Raw genomic sequence first — 24,005 nt, 5'->3', positions numbered from 1 at the left:
CGAAATTCCCGGGCTCAGGCCACCTGGGCCATAATAAAAGCTCGGCTGATTATTACATTGACATACACGAAATTCAAGCAAAGTCAATTACCCCTAATTTCATTCAACATGTAACGGCAATGAAGTCTTCCACCGAAGTTACAGAGAAAATGAGCTTCAAGCTCATGCGAATTAGTTGATTTGGCACCATTCATATAATATGTGACGTAAAACTGCCGAAGATAGCCTCAAACACTGGATAATTTCATAAATGATAGAAAATTGAGCATAATAATATTGAGAAACGTTTTATAAAAAATTTTGCTAACGATTATCAATGTGATGATATTAGTAATTTATTACTACAAAGAAGGAATAAAACAGCTCGGACCTCCCGACCGTTTCACCCTTCATTTTATAGTTTATTTGACTATATTTTTTCGTTATTTCTGACTTTTTTTTTACGAACATCCGACCAATGTGACTCCGATATTGACCTGGATTTCTAATCAGCAGAAACACGCCTTCTCGCAAGTGCGGCTTAAACGAAAGCTGGAATTCGTTATAACTCAATTATATCCACCCGGAAATGTGCGGGTGGATTCCGAGAGAACCAACTAAGGCACATCAAACGCCTGGACCTCGGATGGAGTCCGCGTAATTGGTTAAATTTTGGCAAATGATCAAACGTGGATTATACAGAGAGAGCGGGTCATGAAATACGCGCTTCACCCTCTCGTGGCATGGGTATAGGAAGTATGTAACCCGCAAACTATACTGTTATACTCACCACAGGTAATTGCGCGTGAGATTAATTCATCGAACCGGGTTCGGGGCCTTTCAGCCTAAATGTTCGATAACCAGAATTTCATTTAATTACGTATTTTCAACCCGCGGCATGTATTTTGCGAAGGTTTTCTAAATTATGAATAACGCATCACTATCGATCCCCACATATCATGCACGTATGTTAGAGAAACTGCGTTGTATTTTGGTCGAGAATTTTATATTTATTTTTTTGCATGATCAGTTTTTTTCTTTCTTCTCAAGCATTGAATGAGACAAGATATCTCTCGATTTCACCGAGAAAAATTTATTATCCGCTGTGGTAACGAAATTCTATTCGCGAGAAGGAAAAAATTTAGTCGTGGTTACATGAAAAAAGTACTTTGCATATATACAATCCAATAGTTTGATCCACTGAAGCATGAACTTATTTCTTTCAAAAGGATATACTTCTCCCACTCACTTATTCTTCGAGTAATGTCGTTTATTCCGCACAAGTGAAAAAAGATTCGGTTCTCTTTCCGTAAGGAAGAATAATACTCATTGTTTTAAAAAAATTTTCCTTCATTCGACTAATCAACTTAATTCAACTAGACGAAGTTTCCTAATAACGATAAAGCGTTTTTCTTAGTTTTTTGATTACATCGGTAAATTAACACAATGCGGTCAACTGAATGTGGCGAGAAGGAATAAAATTATGTCCAGTTTATCTTGAATCGTGAAAAACATGGAGAATTTCACAGTATTCGAACTTTTCTGTGGATCAAAACCGACAACACTCTACGCGTGCAAAACACCCACAGAGATAGTCATGCATAAATCGCACACATGGCAAGAGCAAGAGTTTGCATAACGGTGAGAACGTCGTCATCAGAAGTTGGTAAGTTCAACCACAGACAAGGGGTTGAATGAAGGGTCGAGGAGGTTCACCTCGAGGTCCTGAGGGATGCCGATAGGTAATAGAGATGCGGAAGTTTCGGGCTCATCTCGTCGCTGGCGCGTTACGTGTGGTTGTGTTGGTGGTGGTCCTTCCAAATTAGTATAGTTTGCCTGAAACTATTTTCATATAAGCCGAGGCCCTGTTTTCGCAATCACACGTATAAATTATACAGCCCTGTGTGTGAGGTACGCAGACGCATGTCGCCATCCGCCTGACCGTGTTATTATACCTAAAACATTAAAAGTCCACGCGCGTCTAACCCCTGCCAATTAATTACAACGAACGCAATGCGCATCGCGAGAATGATCCAAGTATTTCGATCGAAATCGGCCATTTGTGTGACAAAAAGATCGTTCGGAAAGCGAGTGAAATGTCTTATCGAATTAAAGATTTTTTTTTTAGGTATCCGAGAAACGTGTACCCCATTTTACAAACGTCTAGAACAATTTCTGAGGTTCTTTCCTTTAAAGGTTCCCGCAGTGCATGTAACCCATTTACAGTGCTCAGACCTCAGGACTCCTTAAGGTTCTTGTTCCAGGTTGATAATTGGACCAATTAACGCCGCCAGGAACAGCGCTAACTCACAATCCCGCAGCCTCTTAGTCCCGGATACAACAGCCGTGAATATACACTTGCGCCCACGTCGCGTGATAATTTTGGTGGTGAGTCTGAAGGCCTCCCAAGTAGGCAGAGACGATCTTCCCGCAGCGGTAGCGGCACTAAATTCTCGTTAAAACGAAACGTTGCTAAAAATCATCAACGCGGGTTACGAGCCCGTGGCCTACAAGCGGGGAAGAACCCTTCTCCAGATGCTCGAGTATCCTCTTCCGTCATTTAAGTCGCGAGTTCCCTTCTCGCGACCTCCAGCCTCTCATCTTTGCATGCTCCTGCGACGATGAGGCGTGAAACTATGCTCCTTTTCTTTCTTTACGTTCTGTGCACTTTGCTTGCGAAGTATGAAAATTGGAAGAGGGAACACAGGAGCATGAATAACGAAGATAGAGGGGTTGAAATGCGTTGAGGACATAGTGCGCATGCGTGAACGCGAGCGCATGCGCAGCGAGCAAACGGTGTGTGGGTCAATGCGCCCTCTGGGCTTCAAGCCGGTGCGTTAAAGCCACCGAACGGTAGGTTTATTGATCACGAAAAGAGAGATTATGGATGAAAGGTCGTTTTCTTTTGTAAATTGTCTCTATATGGTAGACCTCGCTACTCGGGAAAGCCTGCAACGAAACATTTTGTCGATACAGTTAGCGCGGAAGAGAGGGGAGAGTGCAAGGGACGCGTTAAACACCTACCAATTTAGCAGCAACGTCTCGGGTCATTAAAATCGCGTTTGATTAGAGAGAACACCTTTACGACCTGATATACAGACGAGTTACGCACTCTGGTACAGACAGCGATGTTGTGCGTGTGGAACCCACGTGGTGCGAGTTAATGACCAACGTGGACCGCGAAACGGCGAACATGACGGGTGTTCGACACGAATTAGTGAGATTTGACAGCACTCGGCGAAAGAGAATGATCGAAGCAAAGGATAGACAGGAGCAAAGTGGTGTACTTATGGAAAGTGGTTGAGTGTTACAGCGAGGTAATTCGAAATGTATTTTTCTATTTATCAGTCTTTATTCGAACCTTCAAGAAAAGTGGAAGATAAATGAATTTCTTATTAATTTTTTGAACTCCCCAACTTTGCCTCCAGCGTTTTTCCCCGAAATTGGGATATTATTGTACAATTTCCGAAACCCTGTTGTTTCTAATTCCGCAATGTGTGACAGCAGCTAAATATAAAGGCTAAGGCCACGTCGAGTCGCAACGCAGCGTAATATCGTGAAATTGAAAAATCGATTGAAACTACGCGAGGGTCGTGTGCCCCTCGAGTATCTTATAACGCGAGTATACGGGTCCCCCGGCATGTTATCAATTACGTTTTATACTGTCGGGACTTGGGTCACTCCCAATTAGATGCAAGAGAGGCGTCCGGCGGCTATCGGATGTGCAATATAGACTGTACGTCGGACTGGGAACAGGTTTAATTGATAAATTAATGCATGAGCGTCGCAGCCCGTAATATGTACACACGTACGTATTAAACGCTGCACTTAACGTTAATTATACGCATCACTATGAGGCTGCAGTTCGAGGACCGAAAGCGTCGAGCTAAGTGAAAAACTCAACCGTTCGCACAAAAACGAATTTGACGATGCGATACGAGCACAGGAAAAATCACGCACGATTGGTAATCCATGGAAACATTCGACTGCAGTCATATTTGAACGCTCTAAGAAAATCAACATGGCTGCCGGTGACACGCTTGCGATTTTCTTTTGACTGGCAAAGCACTTTCAGCGCTTGTTAGTTATCGAATTTTATTCCAGGCTGAAGAAAAGTATGGCACGAACTGCTCGGCTGCCATTTCACGATCGACGAGTGCCCATCAACTAAATATTCAGCTCTCGCAATTCATTCATGGCTCCGTTTGTGGGCGCATGGATTTCCCGTGCGGTATTACCTTGCACGGAATGTTGGGGGACGGCGGGTATGATCATGAATAAAAATGTACCCACGTAGTGGCGATCCAACGTTTCTCCAGTTTACCTGGCTGCACGAAGGCTATGCTTTTATACTCGAGTTACGGTGTATAGGAATAAAGTTTGCGCTACTTGTAGACCAGTTCAGGCAAATATCATATGCGTTTCCCAGCGTATGGGAAAGAACAGACTTTATACAGACGTAACTGTTTCCCCCATACCGTTCGAACTTTTCCTCGATACGAAACTCGCTCCGATGTATAATAGCCTGTATTTTGCATCACGAATCCGTCGCGACTATTTTTTGTCGGTTATTTTCGGTGCCGAATGCAAATCTGTCGAAAGAAACTTTCTCTCGCCTCCCTTCTTTTTAAGAAAATTTCTTTCCCATGACGAGACATTTTTCAATAAAAATTAAAAATAAAAAACATAAAACGGCTTGGAGCGACAAAACAACGCAATCTGCGTATGCGGCGGGTAGCAAAAAACCGTCGCCGCTTGAGGTGGCGCCGGTTGCTGCGACCGATCTTTCAGGGTCAAGAGCCCCTTCGACCACGTCAAACTGGGCCCAAGGTCCCGCCGGCAGACGGGGACTGACCCACTGCCCTTCAGATGTCCCCCTGCTCAGCCGGGACCACGAAACGCTACCAACTGCGACCAGCCGTGTCTCACACCGCCTGAACCGGGGGTGGTAACCGCTACCGATCAATTAAGAAACCGGTTCGCCGAATAGCCGGTAAATAATAACTTCGAAACATTGCTGCTCGCGTTGCAGATCGACAAGTATAATGAATTTTAATAAAATCCACGTACTCGAGATTCAGAAAGGAACTGAAAGTTTTTTCTCATTTTTTGCATATTCAAAACTGTGACTTTGGTTCTGTTAGTCAAACCCTTCGGCGAAAAACAAGAACAGCATCTTTACCGGTGGGAAAAATCAGAACCGAAAGAAGAATTTGAAAGAGATTTTGTGGCTCACTTCTTGCCAATTCATTTCTCTAATTTCAAACTTCAAAATGAGACGATAAAAATTTTATAGTTAATCTTGAACGCAAATTAGAAACAAAATCTCAAAGTTTTTTCTGGTGTCGATTTTTTTTTTTTATTCACACCGAAGCTCTTTAGCAACTAAATCCAAGTGAGAGTAACAAGTGAGCTAGAAATTTCTGTGACCGTCTGAATGACGTATGACATTGAGCAGATTTTTTTTTAACAACAGAGTTACCCGCACTTTGTGTTCCTTGACTTCAGAGAATTTAGAGAAAATTGAAATCGTACCAATGATTAATTTTCTTTTTTTCCACGACGAAGAGCTTGAACCGTCTGAAATCTTTCTTCAATTTATTTTTCTCCAGGTATCCAGATTTCGGAGATTTCTCTTTAAGACCTCTGATTCTATTCTGGCGCAATAGCTTACAGACGATTTTCAGCAACGCATAAACCGTCGCGAGTAAATCCTGCGACAAAGTCCCGGACTAAATACTGTCTCGATTATCGGATTCTTCGGTGTTGAGCTACTCGCCAGTTTGTGGGCCGATTTAAGACGGTTAAGCTGGTCGCAATTTTGCAGATTAAAGTCGCGGCTCGTTCGATTAAAATGCGTTTTACGTTAGGCTCGAATTTCGAAATCAAAAAATTCGACGTAAATTTACATGTGTGTTACAAGGATTGGGTTTGACATCGATCGTGAAATAATACGGGTGTCTGACTTGGTCAAAACTTAATAAATACATATAAAAAAAAAATACAGACTACGCAAATACCTGATTTTGACAATAATCCGGGATTTTTTCCGAGACGGTTTTCATGAAACACATGGTGGATTCATCGATGGCAGATAAAGTTTTAACCGAACGTTTTTGTGTTACTTTAAACGTCGTCCAACGACTGACAATAGACACACTTGTCTCGACGATAACAGCGCTAACTTTATGTTTTCACACCTGTTCCGTTAGCTGATCAGAATGAATCATGCAGGACCAACTGCAGGCCGTTGCCCTGCTGCACTACTACTGATCTCGGGCGTTTGCTACAGGTACGTTAGTAAATTAACATATTTTATTCCGACCCGATCCCTTCTGAAAAATACATTCTAATATTATGCAGACTTCTGATCAGGTCTCTACAATCATGAAACTGGCCTGAAAACGGCTGCGACATGAGATCGGGGTTCAAAATTTAAAGAGTGAAGCGCAGTTTAAATGAAAACCTTCTGTTCTCCGACTTTCTTTGTCGGTGTAACGAGAAATCAGAGATTCTGAAAACTGTAAATAAGCACAAAAAAAGAAGATATACGGATTACATAAAAAGACTTACAGATTCTTATAAAAGTTCGTTTCTGACGTTTGAACCACTATTTTTCAATTCGTCAATCTCGATATCGCAAAATTGTAACCAGTGACATAAAAACAACCGCAGAGACTAAATTATACCAATAATTGAATACCAAGCCTAAATTGAAGAGAGCTTCCATAAGAATTGATCCGAACCTAACCGGTATCCTCAAAGGGTAGATCGATCTTCGAAGATAAAGATGCGCGGGCGCGAAAAGGAGGAAAAAGGATTGCCGCATGAAAAATCGCGTTTAAAGACGAGGACTGCAGGATTGACCTCGAGAGTGCGAAGACACGTGTTCTCGGAAGGCGTGCAGCGAATCTGTTTGTGAATTACGAGACAATTTCGCGGAGTGGCCTGGGAGGCGGCTGAGGAGGAACGGGACGGGACGAGGCGAGGTGACGTAGACATCGCCAACGTGGATGTACGCGAAGGGCGCAACGCGCGGGTGGCCGATGACCTCGTCTGGCTCCCATGGTTCGTGCGCGAGGTTCTCCGACCCCCAGCTCCGCGCCCACGCGCACCAGAAACTCTTCCGTCACCGCCGAGAGGCCGCGGTCAACGGTTCCTCAAGCGGAGGCGAAACCCGTCCGATTCCCAGAATTAATCATAAGCGAAACGACGCGACATCCGGAGGAGCCTCTTCTGCCGCGGTGTTGCCCGAAACTCGAGGCGGCGTCGTGCCATTTTCCGCAAATCCTGCAGAACGCGAGGCTCATCGATCTTTCAAGGGGATGCTCCTATTCCCTGCACAAGCTTACATATTCAAACTCTGACTTAAGATTACTTTCCGCAGACTCAAGGACGCCCTGGTCGTACAGTCAGGTCCAAAATATGTCGCAAGAAAAACTTGACAAGACAATCATACGGATCAAAACGTCTAATTGAGCTATGAGAAATCCGATCTTCACTGTCCGCCTGCTCGCAGGCAACCCGAAACACAACCGGTTAGTTTTTTATGCGTCGTAACTTGGGTTGCCTGCGAGCAGGCGAGTGTTGCAATTTTCAGATTACTTTCCACAGACTCAAGGACACCCGGACTGTACAGTCGAGTCCAAAATATGTGGCAAAAAAAAAAAATGGCAAGACAATTATATAGAGCGAAAAATGTCTAAGTGAGCTGTGCGAAATTCAATCCATACCGAGATTATCGCGGAAACGAATCGCTACCGTCCGCCTGCGAGCAGGCAACCCGAAACACAACCCGTTACTTTCTCACGTGCTGTAACTTGGGTTGCCTTCGAGCAGGCGGGTGCTGCAATTTCTTTTCATATTAAATCTCTCGGTAGAAGGAATTGCGAACCAAAAACAACAAATTTCTAACCACCCAATTTCAACTGTATTTAAAAACATCATATTTCATCCAATTCTGATTTAAAATAAGCTCAATTTATTCGTTAATTAAATATTCTTTACGAATCGTATGATACAGGTTTTATTCTTGAGCTCGCTTGTTAGATGGTGAAAGAAATTCGACATTTACGGTTATAATTTACAGTTGAATCTCAATACTTTAAAATTGTTTCCAATGTAATCACGGGGAATTTTTTAGGTTAATATAATAAGATTGCCTTCAGTGATAATTCCTAAACCTTTATGTTTCATCACAATTTCAACACAATACTTTTTTCCTCAAACTACAGTCCAGATATATCCTCAACGCTATTCTTCATCACCTGCCCTCATTAATGAAACTAAATTTTAAATAACTTCATACTACTTTTGGTCATGGCTTTGCGACTGATTTCAGTGGGCTTCGAATTACTCTGCACTACTAGCTGGACTTCCACTTAGCTCAAAAGACAATTCATGTTGAATGATTCCAAGCGAGCTCATGCATTCGGTTTCAAATGTTTTGGCTTGGATAATTGAGGAGTGGTCAACGACACTGAAGGTGATTGCAAATGATTGTATAAAATTGTGAGAAGCCAATTTTACATCGCAACGTGATTTCATGATAATATGACAGGCATCTTTCAGAGACTTCCCACGATTGTGATGTTATACGTAAGATTGTAGGTACATGTTACCCAGTGCGAGCTGGAGTGATTTTATTCAGCGTGACTCGGCAAATTACTTCAGATGTACAAACTTTTCACGACCTCAAGCGACCACTATCAACTTTGTAATGCATGACTCGAAGCTAGATCGAAAAACTTTTAATGCGGAGAGCGCGATGAGACTTGATCGTGAAGAATTATCGGGAATTTATGACCTATGACCGGTCGGATTTAAAATGGGTATTCAAGGAGAAACCGCGTGCTCGTTATAGGATGAAGTTGAAAAATGCAAGGACAATCCCTGGAGCTATTGACGCATAGAAAAATAGTTAGAAACTTCGAAACCCCAACCTTCGATCCTGCAGGATAAATGTTCATCAATGCATAGGTAAGCCCTTCTCGTTAGCATCGAATGTTCCAGAATATTTCCTCGCTTCCCGGATCGAACAGACTCTTTAATCGAGACACTCAGCCTTGAATCACACCTTTACTCCCCATTTGACGTCATTAGTTCAGTGACTCGTTACTTCCGGGACTTGTTTAACGACTTGCTTTCGGTGCGCGCCGAAGGCGATTTGTGGGATAAATACATCATGAAAGAAATTTTACGCGTTTCCTCATGTACGCGGAGATCGGTTTGAATCCGCGGACTTCGCGTTTGAGGCGTTCAGATACCGTCTGAGCTGTTTCATATCCCGCAATGCATTCCCACGGCATTGGAAATCCGTTAAAAATCCAAGCCGTAAGCTCCATATTTGGTCGAACAAGCGTCCGCCTTGAACCGCGGTTCAGCCAAGCAAAAGATTTGCATATAGCGCCGTACATTCGTTCAGTTTCTGCGGACGCCGTGTAGCTGTGCACTTCTCTCAGCCCCTTAAGAGAGGAATTAGCGACAGAAGTGGAAACTCGAAAAGCGGCTAGACTCTCATCAGCCGTTGGTCGAAAATTATGCTGACGTCTTCTTCTCGATATTACACATCCTCTGTAATATGAAAATTAATTTTTACGCTCGTGATAAGACACGGTAGATACGATCCTGCATTACCGTGGTCTCACTTTTATGCGGCATAAACTCAAGCCGGAGTAATTTTCGCATCCTTAATGCACGTTTGCAGCCTCCACCGGAGAATCGGATATGTTTATACACACGCTCATCCACATATCCGTGTTTATATATTCTCGGCAGATTATCGGGACTCCGTACAGCCGGCGGTATGCGGGGCGTGCCGATAAACTTATACTTCTTGCCGCATGTGCAGCTTGGAAATTGTTAGACCTGAACCCCAATGACTACCCAATTAAAATTATGAAAATTATGCTTACCCTTGAAAGAGATATTCGAAGGTAAATTTTATAACTGACAAACTGTCACGAATATTTCTCGTTGTAACTCTTTACCGGAATTTCGAGTTATCAGAATTTTTCACTTCGATTTTAATTTTCATCAGTCAGTCATTGCCAGAGTCTACATTCTTCCGAAATTGTTATTCCACAGTTTCGAAATATATCCTACGAAAATTACAATAAGCAAAACTTCTTACGTTCTTAAGAGGATGCTATAGTCAGTTTTTAACGACTGAACAATGTAACAATATTTATTCTGAAAGCCTACACGGCACTGATCCGAAAATGCCGCAATGAGCTAAATTTGATATGCATTGTCGGATAAAAATGTCAAAAAAACTTTCTGATTCCGTGTGAAAATAGCTCCAGGAAATGTTTTCCTGTGAGAAGTGGTAATCCAATTATAAGAATACATTTCTTGGCATGATTGTTGGGTAAAATCAAAACTTTTTTTTTCATATTTCTATTCGGAATTCCATGCTGAAATGCGCTGACTGTGATATTTTCACACCATTGATGCGCGGGCTTAAATAATAATCAAAACAAGTTACATCTAAGGCGATCGGTAAAGTCTGAACTATAGCATCCTTTTAAAGTCATGAATAATCTCACGAATTCGACGGTCAGCTAATTCTTTCGAAAATAATTTGATCCGTTAAAGTCATTTGCCGACCGACAAAGACATCGGTTTACCGGTAACTGATACCTACGATTGAAATTGATCAATTTCTATAAACTTCCGATAAGCCCCTCGAAAGCACCTGATCACGCCAGGTGGTCGAGACATGGAGCACCACTTACGGCTCAAGGTTTGACGTAATTCCCAATATTAGTTATACTCCTTGGCTATCGCCGCTCAGCAGCAGCAGCGGCTAGTCGATCGCATTCTTCCCAGCAATTCTCCTTCATCGCGTTCATTCCCGGCCGGAGGGAAGAAGCACGGGTGAAAATGAACGAAATCGAATTGAAATTCTCTCCCTCCTGCCACGTAGTCCGGCTAGCAAGCCCATTTACTCGTTTATTTTTCACTCCGATCCTTGCTCGGTCCTTCCCAGGACCCTGAAATTCGCGTGTTCTTAACGCAACTTGATATTTGGATGACAGGCGTGACTGTATAGTGTAATCGACATGTTCAAGTTCGATTTTAATCTTGCAGCATACCGTCTCCAGACAATCAGAACCAAACTGTTACGCACTACGTGAACCTCTACATATAGCGAGCAACTCGATACCTTGTAGCATCCAAGTAATTTTAAATCATCACTTTCACTGTTTCGAAAAGCAAAATTTTCAAGCAAACAATTGCAATTTGTCAAAGTCTGGACACGATTTGTATAAATCCATGGCGATGATGATAAGACAAAGAATGCTCGTCGACTGTTGAAATTCTCTCCAGTGTAAAACTGTGAAACTTAGAAACTTGTAGAGATAATTTGCTCCAAGATTGAAAATCGAACGGCTCTCTGTGAGCTTATAACAATTCCCGAGCGGCTGATGATCCGTAAATCTACGGAGGTACATATCGCATCGCGTTTTCTCGAGCCAAAGTGTTTCCAGTCAAGTGCAAAGGACCCTGGGTGAAAAATAAGCGAACAGACTCGGAGCCCGGGCTTCAGGGTCACTCGGAACTATTATGGGTACCATCGTCGTGACCGCGAGATGCAGCAGTTGATCCTCTTACCAGTCTCTGCAGCATGTTTGATCGCAAGGTTACGCGATTTGAGTAATTAGGTTTAATACGAATAACACACGCACGCATGCATGCATGGATCAGTCTTTGCAGTAAAAACTGCGACGATTTTTTGCTCTTTCTTTCGAAGCTGTTAAGTTGTAGGTATATATGGATGGGTATAACTTAGCATTGACTCACTGATACCCCTTTCCGCGTATGCCTTGATCGCAGAAGTGAAAATTCGTGTAACCAAAAACCGAACCGCTCGGAGTTTTGCTTAATCCAATATCGACCTTTCGCTTGAAATTTTCATCCCGATCCCAGACCAAGTGAAACACAATTTGTCCCGTCGTTTCGAGTAAGAAGAATATAAGGAAAGAGAAAACTCAGGGACTTTAACGAGTTGAGCTCGACGTATAAGTCTTCAACCGTTACCCAACCACTCATCTTAACCAAATGCGATTACAGTGTAGCGGTTCGTGCACACTCTCAGCAAGGGTCATGATTGGCTTTCGAAAAACTTTCGAAAAGCTATTTTCACCTTTTCGTATCGGCTCACTTAAAGATATTTATCACAGCAAAAATATACCTAATGCCAACTTAGTAACAAAAATTAATCGTAGAAATGTTTAGGAATTTTTTTTTCGTTTTTCCGAAATACTCGACAAGAATTAATTATGATCCTTCTGCGTTTCTCAACATCTTTCTAATTTTCGATCATTTTTGCGGACAGTATATATGCTTTCAGCAAGATTTCCCCGGAGTTTCTAAAAAATTTACAACCGTAAAAATTCAGTATAATTTATACAGCCAGAGAAATAAGGGGAAAAGAGCAAATATAGAAATGTCGGTAACAATTCATCAGGAAAAAATTCCTCTCGAAGGTTGGTAAGAAATACTATCACCTCACATCTGATGCCAGTTAAAGACCTATACGTATAATGCAGCATGGATGTATAGTGAAGAAAAAAGAAGGGAAAATAATTTTTTTTTTTTTTATTTTTTTTATTTCGAACGCCTGATGTATACTCGGTAATCAAACGAGACCAGTATATACATATACAACCTAAGGTTATGCAGGTAAAACGATACGTTAGAAGTAAATTTTTGTTAATCTTTTTCTGATCCTTTTCCTTTCCTTCGTTCCCTTTTTTTTTTTTTTTTATCTTCTCTTCTCGTCTTCACTTTTATACCGCTCAACTCCTGACGCCTGACCTCCGATGCATTCGACTCAGCCGAGGTGATATGATTTTAATGACTCGCGCGACTCAAGGCCTCCTAGCCCGTAAGCTTACGGCTCGGATCCTTTCCCTATATCCTGCCGAGCGAACGTGGTGACAGCATCACTTCTACGGTTATCCTCGTCGCCAGTGGCGAGAGTCAGCATTGCGAGATAATTCACCGTGGGACGGATGTGTTTGTGGATGCCGTATGCACATATTTACATTATACCTAGCCACCCGAGCAATCATGCAGGCGGCTACTTTCCAGACGCCGTCTCTACGGCAGCTACTTTACCCGGAAGCTACTATTACTATATACCAGCGTAAACTTGAGCTAGAGAACATCGCATCGGTGCAGGGAACCTTCGACGCCGTAACGACCCTGCATATGGATTTAATGTAGAAACAACATTAGGCGCTGCACAGATTCCCTGATGCTGCATGTATAATGTTATACCTGCAACTGCACCTATAAACTCGGAGGAAATCGGTGATCGCCGCAGAGTTTACGGCCCGCATTATGGGTTATATATACGTTTTGGTATGCAGATTTTGATACGGTAATTACGGATATTGGCTATCTCGGATGGGATATCTACTAGTAGGTGAACCGCACGTCTTCCAGGATACACTTTTGTCGAATAAACCTGTTTCATGTTGGAAACGTTTTTACCGATTTTGATGGCGGCGGGTGTGATTCTGGTATACGGAACAGACCATCTTCAGGCTGTTAAAGGCGCTCGCTGCTGGTAATGCCACTGGCAGAAAGGCGCCGTTCATTCTCACCAATAATACCGTATAATAAACTATAAAATGGAATGTCTGCTGGCTGTTTCAGAGATCTGAAGATGGAGAATATCATGTTACAGGACCCCTGGAAAGAGCGAATAAAAATCGTAGGTGAGTAACGCAAAGGTATACCTTCGATTATCGCCAGATTACTGTAAAAATAAGAAGTCAAATTTCTTGAAACCTAAAGCAGAGAAATTATTCTTTAGATGACATTTTTTGTCACGAAACAGCGTTGATCAGATTAGAAATTGACTCAAATTGTGAATATAATTTTTAATTTCAACGTTGAAATGAAATCAACATGGCCGCTGGGTTGCCACGCTTGGGATTCGGTTTCGACTCTGCGATTTTTTTAAACCCAGGAAAATCATCAAACGCTGATTCACGTGAAACAAAATGATGGCAAGAATAGTTCAGTTCTAATTTCATCATCGACGAAAGCCTAAAACCTGAGAATTCAGCTTCCGAAGTTTGACCGCAGGTGTCAGTGCGTGCAATTATTATGGTACTTGAAACAAAAATCTTGTTACAGATTTCGGGCTAAGCAACATGTACACCGGTGAGAGCCTGCTGAAAACACACTGCGGTTCGCCGGAGTACGCGGCTCCGGAACTGTTCGTAGTTGGCAAGAGATACGGGCCGGAAGTTGACTTATGGAGTCTGTAGGTTCCGTTAAAATGATCGTTTTCATACGCCAACCGAAGATAGATAATAGTGAAAACTGTCGAGGAATACATTGGGGGAAGCATTAATCACGTGTGCAAGCACCGTCTGCAGACAGGCTGCAGCTGTGATTTAATTTCCCCTGATGCGAGGTTGTTTTCAGGAGAATCTGATACCGGGATCGTGTTTTCGAAATGCGAACCGAAGACCCCTGATCTTGATACTCGTAATATTCACACCCGTTTAAATTGCTTCTTTTTTTCCTCCCTTCTTTTCAAAAGGGGAGTCGTTTTCTACGCAATGGCAACTGGTCGGCTCCCCTTTCAGAGCCCACGGGACGGTCAGACGTCATCCGAGGAACATAGGAGAAAACTTTTGACGCAAATTAACCGCGGCCTTACTCAGGCCCAGAAGAAGACTATCGCCTCGATGTCAGGCGAGTACAGGAACCTCGTTAATCGTCTGCTAGTGCCCACAGCTCACAAGCGGATCACCATTCAGGAACTTTGTTTTCATCCCTGGATCGCGAACAGGCTAAAGAACGTTGCCTCCAAGGCTTCGCAGGCCGATCTTATTGCTCTTGAACACAACACGGTAATCACTCGACTGTTACGAAGTTTCATCCTTTGCAGTCACAATGCTAAGTAATTTCATGGTAGTCTACGGGGTCGATTCGGGTCAGTCGTTTTAAATAAAAATGATCCTCGGACAACTATCCACCCGATGTAAATCAAGAAATTACGGAACGTGCTTTGAGCATTCCGGATTACGTACGAAAAGTCGATTTGTAAGAAATCAAGTGGCAATATATTTGAAAAAAAAAAATATCGTAAGGAGATCAATACGAAAAAAGACACTTTCACTCAAAAAATCATAACTTTGGTACTTTTTATATTTTCAACTAAAATTTGATGGTGATACCGCTTACATGTGATACTTTTGGGGGAAAAAATAGTTCCACCAAAGGTATTTATTCAGCACGCACCATGTTGTTTGAGCGAAAGTCAGGTCAACACTGAAACTTGATTCCAATGACTAACGGTCCGTACTTATAAGGGGAACCTTAAACCCCAGGTATATGGTGACCAAAGTCCCGTTTGAAGCCAGGGACTATTAGATATTTAGGCCGAAAGATGATCGACGAATCGATTCTACCCAGTGTGACTACAAAGGGTTAATTTCAGAATTATAATATGGTACATTCTCTGAAGTTTTTCATTTGGGATCTTTGAGTCCGCATGAAAATATTTTGAGGATACTTTTCATTTTACAGATTGTCGACGAGATAGCCAAGGCTACTAACATGGACAGAACGTTTATCGAGCGAGATATACTTCAGTCTAAGTACGGAGAGATAGGTGGAATGTACAACATCAAGTGAGTGACGGCAAAAACGAGGGGTGCCAAATTACACTCTAATTTTGGAAGATGAACACACAATATTAAATTACGTCTGCACTTTCGATGCATTCGGCTAGAATAAAACTCGTATTTCTGTTTTTACATCCTGAAACAGAGCTCACGTGATGCGACAAGTCGGATCCTTCCATGCCTTCAAGGCGAGGTCCTGGATCACCGCAACACAACCCGCAAGATACACGAGCGCTCAAAATAACTATACCGCCGAAAATTCCAGGTGCGTTTACGTAATTTTATTCTGGAGGGTGGTTTCACCCCCTTAAAGTGATTAATGGTATATAAAAAAAATACGTATAGTTTACAAAAAAAAATTAAATCCTATAAATCGACCTGAGATAACTTCCTTGTAAGGATGAATTATCAGCTAAAAAAATTCAGTTTCGATCTTACTAAGTCACCGCGAGCAATTTCCTCCACAGGCCAGCTGGATTTCACGTAAATCCTGAATCTACAAGCACCACTTCGAGGCGCAGCATGGTTTTCCAAAGATCACTGCCTTCGAAACTGGCAGCATCCTCGAACGGAGGCTCCAGAGGTGGCACGTGGACCCCGAAAAATTCTAAAACAACTTCTTCCGCCACATGTCCAGCTCATGGAAATCAATCTACAACAAGTCCAGGAGTTCAGGGTTCGGTGGCGCACCACGTCAGGTGGGAAAGCAGCGCGGACCGCATGCAGAGCCACATCATAGCCAAGACTATCAACAAGAGGTAATCTCATTCGCAGGTAGTAAATACGAAATTGATCTTGATATTCGACACACCTTTAAACGTTATAGTTTCCAATCCTCACTCGCAGAATTAAAGTTCAGTATTTGATACAAAACGCTGTGATCGAATGACATTTCTTACTTAAACCCAACGAGTGATTGACTCAACTAAATTGTTTCGTAGGACATGGAATTTCGTAAAATCAAATTTGCAATGTTCTCTATCAAATCATTGTATATTCAATCAACCAAATGACTTTTGGAAATATAATATATCTGTGACCAAACGGTTCTCTTGCAATGAATTTAAAATTCTATTTGGTTCAGCATGTAGTAAGGAAAGAATTTACTTGGATAAAACCAAAATTTTTTCCTAATGAATTCATCGTCGTTCACTCGAAACTACAATAGTTGTGACTATAAATTTGGGTTCCTTGTGAAAAAGAGATATTTCGCTCTACGGAAACAATATTCCACCAGATAAATAAACTACAAAGTCGCTTCTTCTGAAAATTAGTTTCTTCTGCACAGCGTCGCTGGGTTCGCAGAAAGGCCAGTAACCCGGCAGCCAAGTCAGCCAATGTCGCGAATTGTTCCACCCCACGAAGTCCGGACTATCCCAAATGTTCATCCGGCTTATCTGCGTCCCGAGATATCCCTGCATCACGATCCAGTCGAACATTGGATAAACCAAAAGTTAAAGAACCTGGAGAAACGTGATCGAAGTTGCCTCCGGGAACAGACCCATCATGCCTCTTCTCAGAACGTGAGATTCGATTTTGATTTATTTCGCACATGATGCGAATCGGCAAGAGATATCGCATTCTTCCGAAAATTTTTATTTTTCATTCCTCGTACCAACTTCGTTCTCAAAAATTTTCCCGTTCATTTTTCGATTATCGATCCATGCGCTTTTCACTTACAATATATAATAGCTAGGTTGTAACTTTTTATCTCAACATGCTTATTTTATCTTACTGCAATCCGTATTAATAATGGTTAAGAACTGCAATCCGCAGAGTGAACAATTCCAGCCTGTGGCAGTCGAGGCCGAATATGACGCGCGAAACGATCGACCCTCGCCACCTACGATTCAAACACTCTGCAAAGACATCCGCTCGAACCAGTCGGGTGCAATGGGTCAAGGAGATCGAGTTACCGAGCGATGTTTCTACAGGTAAACCCTGAAAGCTGCAAGCTCAAGTAGTTGCGGTTAAACCATTTTCAAAAAAGACGACCACGCAACCCTGTACAAAACGAACCGGAAAAACGTATTATAACGTTATAAACTCAGTTTTATCTTCATACCTTACTGCATAATGTTTTTGAAAAAAAAATCTACATTAAGCAAAGTATATCGAGCTTAAACTGCAGGTCTCCAGCGGTGAAAACGGATGTTCGAACGACGAGGGTCGCCCTGTCAACCGGAACCCGGACGTCAGAAAGAAACATCCGACGTTCAAGACCCCTGACTGCCTGCACCGAAAGCCATAACCCCTCGCTGACAAAGGCTGAACCTAAACACGGGGCGACCAAAACTTCTAACAAAGTAAGGTAGCCTCCGATCTCTAGGACTTGTGCAGAGGGTGAAAAACGTGTTGTGTTGTCCTTCTTGGACATAGACCTTGGTGAAACTTTCTATTGTAAATTTATTTCAATTCAATATTTTCACATAGTATAATCGTCAAGGAAACATACCGAGTAAACTTGGGATAAAAAATATGCAGGAACATCGAGAGATTTTCGTTGAAATGATTTTCCAAAAGATTCATCTGGGTCCAATAAATAGTGGAAGATGCCATCTTGGCATTGAAAAAACAATTACGCAGTTGCAAAATCGTATTTAATTATAAAACTGATTTCTCATCGTAAATTTAACACTTTTTCAACTCAACACAACGAAACAGAAATCCTCTAGTTTACCTAAAGTTTTCTGCGCTTTCATAATCGTGTGATTAACCTGATCCGATCAGCTGTTAGTCCAGTGGGACGCCATATTTCAACTGCTGCACGAATTTACCTCAGATATCTTCGGAAATTTTCAATATAGTAGTTTACATTGCGGCTGCAGTTTCTCTGAGCAATCATTGCAGTTTTCGATGAATCGTTGACTGCAGATATATAAAAACTGCCAGCCCTGGTTATCTCTTCGCAATAATTTGCCGGTTACGAGCGGTTACGAGGGTAATTCTAGAACCCTACACTTACCGATCTGTCGTATGGGATCCCAACGTAAAATCGATTCCGCATACAGTAGAATAATATAAAATTTCTCCCGGACCCACCACTTGTCTGACCTATTACGCCAAAATCCATAAAGGCTAGCTGTCTTTACCGCTATCAGTAAACCTAAGGCTAAAAATAATCGATGCATCGATTAATCGAGTCCAAAAGAATAATCGAACACGACTCGATTGAATCGGGAAGAATGAATCGAATTAGTCGATTAATCGAGTTTGAAAAATAATCGATTAAAGTCGATTAATCAGGAAAAACTAATCGATTTAATCGAAAATCAATTATTTTTGGTCATTCTTACTATGTTACGTTGAAATGAGGTCGAAACGACATCGTATGCTATAAAATGGATGGAATTCTTGCGATTAGCGCGAAGAAGCGTGCAGCATTGAGCAGATCGGAGCGGCGATTCGGTCAGCGATCAGCGCCCATGAAAGACGATCGGCAAAAGTGTCGTCGCCCTGCAAAGGAGCTTCGCTCTCTCGACGAAGCCTCGGCGCCGCAAGTTCCGGGACTCCGATGTCCGACCAACTCCGGGAGCGTCTGCAAAACGTGCGAGCCGAAATCCGACGAAGCGAGGCCGCGCAGCGAGAAGCGCCGGCTTTTCACTGTCATTTTAAAGAAAATTAAACGTATTCGAGGGAAACTGACATAATAATTTACTCCGCTCTTTATGCGATCACGTGGTTCGTTCGCAGATCCGTAGCGCATACCACAGATGTTTTCTTTGATCTATCGTTGTAGGTCTAGCGTGACTTCCTGTTTGGATAAACAGGACGTAATGATGTTTTTTTTTTATTCATCGCAATAATGTGAAGAAACTCAAGCTAGAATAAAAAAAATACAGAATATTGGAAGTAAATTAGACATCGAAAATTCGAATTAAATTGTCTGAGCAAAAGTATGGTTAAGGAAAAAACTTTATATTTTTCTACATTTTTTTTTTTTTTTTCTCTTTGTTATATTGGTAATAGAAATCATGAGTTGCGATTCAATTTTTGATTGGCAGCATCTGAGTAGAAAATACGAGAATTTAAAAATGTTGAATTCGAAATGCCAAGTGTTTTCAATTTGCTTCCGAGCTCGTGAACTGATAATTGTACATAGAGATTATTGCTTGAATTCTGTAAAGATTTATGAAATTGACAAGAAAAAAAAAAAAATACTAAAATTGACTCAATTTACATATTATTTCATTTGGACATTCACCAACGTTGTTTATACGGTATTTATTATACATAGGTCTATATTAATTGTGTATGCACTTCTCATCTCGAAGAAACTCAAGCGTTGGAAGGATGGAAAATTTAACGACGTAGAACACGTGTACATAGGTATAGAAAATGAATAAATTGATAGCGTTTGAATAACTGCGTCATGTTCTTCGGCAATCCATTAAAAAGAAAGTGAAATAAAAACAGAATCGGAAGGAACGAGAGACAATGACAAATATTTTCCTAACCGAGTATACCAAAGAAAATTTATTTTCATATTATAAGTACAACGCGAGTTTTTGAACAATATACCTATACATATACATAAACATGTCTATACAAGAAAAGATAGGAATTTAGTTGTTTTTGAATGGAAAAAATAAGTAACCGACTGAGTATAATATAATATCGCTGGAGCTAAATGAATAAAAAATGGGTTTAATTATACGTATTAGGTAAGAAAGTATCACCGAAAGGAAATAAAAGTTAATACCGTATGCGGTATACCCTAATGATTATACGATTTTTATACAGCTGCTAAAAGCCATTGAAAATATTTTGCTTTCCTTAATACTGCAATATTATACTTTGAACAAATACTCAACAAATATATCCTGCAGCGATCATTGTCTATCATATACATGTGAGTTATTCGATTGTAATCCTGTTATTTTGTATTGCCAGCGAATGAGAATTGTTCTGTTTTTTTTTCTTCTTCTAAGCAACAAAAGTATAAAATTCCAATAAGTATAAATACACAGTAGTGTCTAATACTGTTTCAAAATGTCAAATATTAACGTACGAGTACGGTGAGTTAATTAAAAGATTATCATTAGTATTATTTGTTTCAATAAAGATATTTCAAGTATAACGATTGTCTCATATCGTCGTAACCAAGTATGATATAATATCATTTTAAATATCACATTTATCCGAAGCTCTTAAGGCGACAGAAATCCAGTCTGCGTGTATAAATCAGTCGATAAATTAGTAAAATTTTACTAAAGTATAATTAATCTGCTCCGTTGTCAAATCGACCAATTAATTAGCAAACGTAGTAAGTTATCAATGACTCGCACGTAAGACACATTTAAAAATTTACTTCTTCGATTTTGGGCGTTCTATGATCGGAGGAGGGGGGAGTGACGGTTCGCTTGGATTTCCAAGCCATACAGACTTGCTGAAACGGCCTTTTATTACAGGGGCTTGCCACTTACTAGTCGATAATATTGTCGTCGTTGGTCTCTCCGCCGTAACCGTGGCTATAGATATATTCCTGAAACGACAAAAAGATACATCGAATTATGAAACGAATCATAAATGACGAAACTTTGAAATCTTCTTCTGAAATTTAAACTTCAAATGTGTAAGTTACCTACTTCGTCCAGATTTTAAGTGTTTGGTAACTTGTCTTAAATTCGCAGATATGTAGAATTCATGGATTTAATTTACATTCAACGGTTATAATAAATGTTATCCCTCTCACCCGTTCCTAAATTTCGATGTAAGTAAATTTGGCCGTCTGTTTTAGGAAAAATAAAGAAATTGCAAGATGGGTTACAGGAGAAAATAAAAAGGTGCTCGGGTCTATAGGAATAATATTTATTAAAAACTGGGCTCACATTACAATACAAATATCGAATGCATTAAATGCTAAATAATTGTGATAAACTTACATGGCTCCAAAACTGAGAACGGACATTATGATCTGATGTAAAGGAACTTATTGACGTAAAGTGTAAAATGATATTTTTATATATCTCAAATAAATTAAATACTTTGGTGTAAAACTGTGCGTAAACAAGGGGAAGAGAAAAGAGACTTCTTCATTTTAATACAGAAGTGATTTAATCCAAACAGATCGTTTTTACGACGTATTGACTATTGATTTATTTCTTCAATTCTTTATGATCAAATCTGTTGCTAAAAAATTGATGACGAGATACGAGAAAAAGAAAGGATGATTACGTAAAGCGGTGAAAATTTTAAGATCACAAATCGTTACTCGCTAATCTGTTCTCAATCGATCAAATGTGAGAGAAAAGTAATGATGTATAAATTATATTACATAATTCAAAACGGAAATATTAATCGTTCTCAATTAGTGCCATGGTACTTGATTAGGATGACTGATGGAACCCAGCTTGTAGTACCTTGTGGTGGATAGCGGTGCCTGAGTTCCTGAGATCGAGTGACTCGGAGGTGTTGCTATCTGTGGAATTTCGGCACTGTGAGCCGAGGTTCCATCTCCCTTCAAAACTGCTACACATTTCCAATTATTCACGTAATTATCTTTCCATAAACGAACGCAGCCGTCATCTCCTGAACTCGCTAATATGGTCCCCATTATGTTCCAGCACACTCGCCACACCGTACAATAGTGATCATCAAATTGGGCAGCAGTCGTAATTTCAAACCGAGACAAACCGCTTTGAGCCGCATCTCTGAGGAGAAAAAAGAACACTTGAGGAGCAATTTTTTAGAATTTTTCAATGCCAATCATCATGCGAGAGTATTTTCTTAAAAACAATTTCTTCCCACTTTTAGCGAAACTTACTGCATTGGTTTTAGCGTTACAATCCGTACATCTTTGGTGGCTATCGCTAAAGTGTGAAAACTACGTCCCAAGTTGGGTGCGAATGCAATATCGTGCACGGGGTCAACGACGTTGGATAATGTCTCTGTTTTTGTCCACCGTCTATTGTTTTCTGAGTATTCGTATATGAAGACCTTGCCGCCACTTGATGCATTCGAGTCGTCGCTGCCAACTGCGAGCATAGGTGGGTGGAGCCTGAAAAAAAAGGAAAAGCACTGCACTTCCCCTTATTTTTTAGGTGTTCAGTTCCAGCAATATTGAAGAAAATTTTGACTATATATACCGCGACAATGAAGGATTCCATGTTAAACAACTGCATGGAAGTTTACAGCTAATTTCATGCTGCAGAGTCCACTGGCTCAGGTTCATCACATCTGGTGCTTCGTAAATTCTGATCACTCCATCCGCGCTACAGGTCGCAAGGAGAAGACCGAGAGTCTTTGGCGCAAACTTAACATCTGTTACTGACGTCCGAGAGTCGACCAAGTTGGTCCGCCGCACCCAATGTCGCATCCCTCGTTCACCGGAGCCTGAACCTTCGCCAACTGAAATTTGATTCGTACAATCAATATAAATGCTCTGCTGCTTATCGTTTTCCAATCCAAGATCAGAAATTTATACCAATTTCTTCCCAGACCGCTGCAGTTCTATCAAATGAACACGTCGCCAAAACCTGACCAAACTCGGGATGCGCCCAGGTTACTTTCCACACAGATCCGCTGTGTGCTTTCCATGATGCTGTCAAGTGCCAGTTATCGTGTTCGTCCTCGTCCCAAACCTAAGAAAAAAACATAACAAAATGAAAGCGTGAACGAGAATACTGCTGTAATATCAATTTTGGCAAAGTGAAGGAGTAGAGAAGAAAATATGTGATTATGCGAATGAAGTTGAGAATATGCGTGAAATGAGCGAGAAATTCGAAATTCGGTTGGAAGCTCTACTCACTTTGACAAACTGGTCGCTGGAACATGTTGCCATGCGTTGACCATAAAAATCGTAAGCTATGTCATGTATCAGGTCCTTGTGTTCGGCATTTATACTATGGGCTTCAAACATCTTCTACTCTATCATCAACAATCACTTGGATTTATTGTTAACAAACCACGCTGCTGTTTTTTCCGCCTTTGGCGTACTTGCGACTCTACTCCTATTCCAACGGAAAACTAGTTTTAAGATTACAGGTTATGATTTCGAATGAGGAAAACTTAGGTTAAGGTTGAGGTTAGGATCGTGATAGAATACGCCAAGTTGAGATAGGATACTTTCGCCTAGCTTCACGCGAATCAGTTACCCGCTCTTCATTTCAGAGATTTATACTTACAGTTGCCTATATGCAGGCGCAACACAAAATTACACGTCCGCATGAAACATTTACTTAAAAAATTTGTTACTTCCATCTGAAACAATTTTTTAGCTCCACCAACAGCTCGATTCAAAGATAAACCAGAAATGAGTACTTGAAAAAACTTTCGAAGCTTTGTTAATCTCTTGTTTTCATCTATCGGCTAAATCGAATATTTAGTAAATTCCGATAAAACTGTTCATTCGGCTACTCTTACAAAACA

At 41.0% G+C, this 24,005-nt stretch overlaps 2 protein-coding genes across 3 annotated transcripts in view; one reads left to right on the top strand and one right to left on the bottom strand.

Annotated features, from left to right (window-relative positions):
* The window catches only part of LOC124224863 (MAP/microtubule affinity-regulating kinase 3-like), a 171,569-nt gene extending 152,048 nt beyond the window's left edge, over window positions 1-19,521 (top strand). Inside the window, exons 5-14 of the mRNA XM_069138195.1 lie at window positions 13,648-13,709; window positions 14,134-14,263; window positions 14,546-14,858; window positions 15,538-15,641; window positions 15,781-15,900; window positions 16,103-16,393; window positions 16,924-17,158; window positions 17,412-17,569; window positions 17,767-17,941; window positions 19,000-19,521. Of these exons, the coding sequence (XP_068994296.1) occupies window positions 13,648-13,709; window positions 14,134-14,263; window positions 14,546-14,858; window positions 15,538-15,641; window positions 15,781-15,900; window positions 16,103-16,393; window positions 16,924-17,158; window positions 17,412-17,569; window positions 17,767-17,941; window positions 19,000-19,260 (1,849 nt within the window). The 3' untranslated portion in view covers window positions 19,261-19,521. The remainder of the gene's footprint in view (window positions 1-13,647; window positions 13,710-14,133; window positions 14,264-14,545; window positions 14,859-15,537; window positions 15,642-15,780; window positions 15,901-16,102; window positions 16,394-16,923; window positions 17,159-17,411; window positions 17,570-17,766; window positions 17,942-18,999) is intronic.
* A 346-nt stretch (window positions 19,522-19,867) lies between these two features.
* Window positions 19,868-23,671, bottom strand: Nup44A (nuclear pore complex protein Nup44A). Of its 2 annotated transcripts, XM_046627856.2 has the most exons (6): window positions 23,386-23,671; window positions 23,062-23,218; window positions 22,724-22,985; window positions 22,402-22,635; window positions 21,998-22,288; window positions 19,868-21,120 (listed from the first exon to the last, which is right to left on the bottom strand). In XM_046627856.2, the coding sequence occupies exons 1-6, from the start codon at window positions 23,494-23,496 to the stop codon at window positions 20,943-20,945; spliced, it is 1,233 nt and encodes a 410-aa protein (XP_046483812.1). In that variant the 5' UTR covers window positions 23,497-23,671; the 3' UTR covers window positions 19,868-20,942. The 2 variants fall into 2 exon arrangements, with proteins under 2 accessions (XP_046483812.1, XP_046483820.1); XM_046627864.1 differs by lacking the exon at window positions 19,868-21,120 and having other exon boundaries at window positions 21,431-22,288.
* Between the last annotated feature and the right edge of the window lie 334 nt (window positions 23,672-24,005).

Source organism: Neodiprion pinetum, chromosome 1 (assembly GCF_021155775.2).
Source record: "Neodiprion pinetum isolate iyNeoPine1 chromosome 1, iyNeoPine1.2, whole genome shotgun sequence".
NCBI classification, from domain to species: Eukaryota; Metazoa; Arthropoda; class Insecta; order Hymenoptera; family Diprionidae; genus Neodiprion; species Neodiprion pinetum.
Note: the sequence above shows the minus strand (reverse complement) of the source record. Positions and strands in the feature narration are given on the sequence as shown.

Excerpts from the sequence above, each read along its gene's own strand:
- Nup44A (XM_046627856.2), bottom strand. The coding sequence starts at position 23,496 with ATGTTTGAAGCCCATAGTATAAATGCCGAACACAAGGACCTGATACAT. Across the intron at positions 23,219-23,385 it reads CCAGCGACCAGTTTGTCAAA|GTTTGGGACGAGGACGAACA; the intron begins GTGAGTAGAGCT and ends TTTTTTTCTTAG. Across the intron at positions 22,986-23,061 it reads AGCGGTCTGGGAAGAAATTG|TTGGCGAAGGTTCAGGCTCC; the intron begins GTATAAATTTCT and ends ATCAAATTTCAG.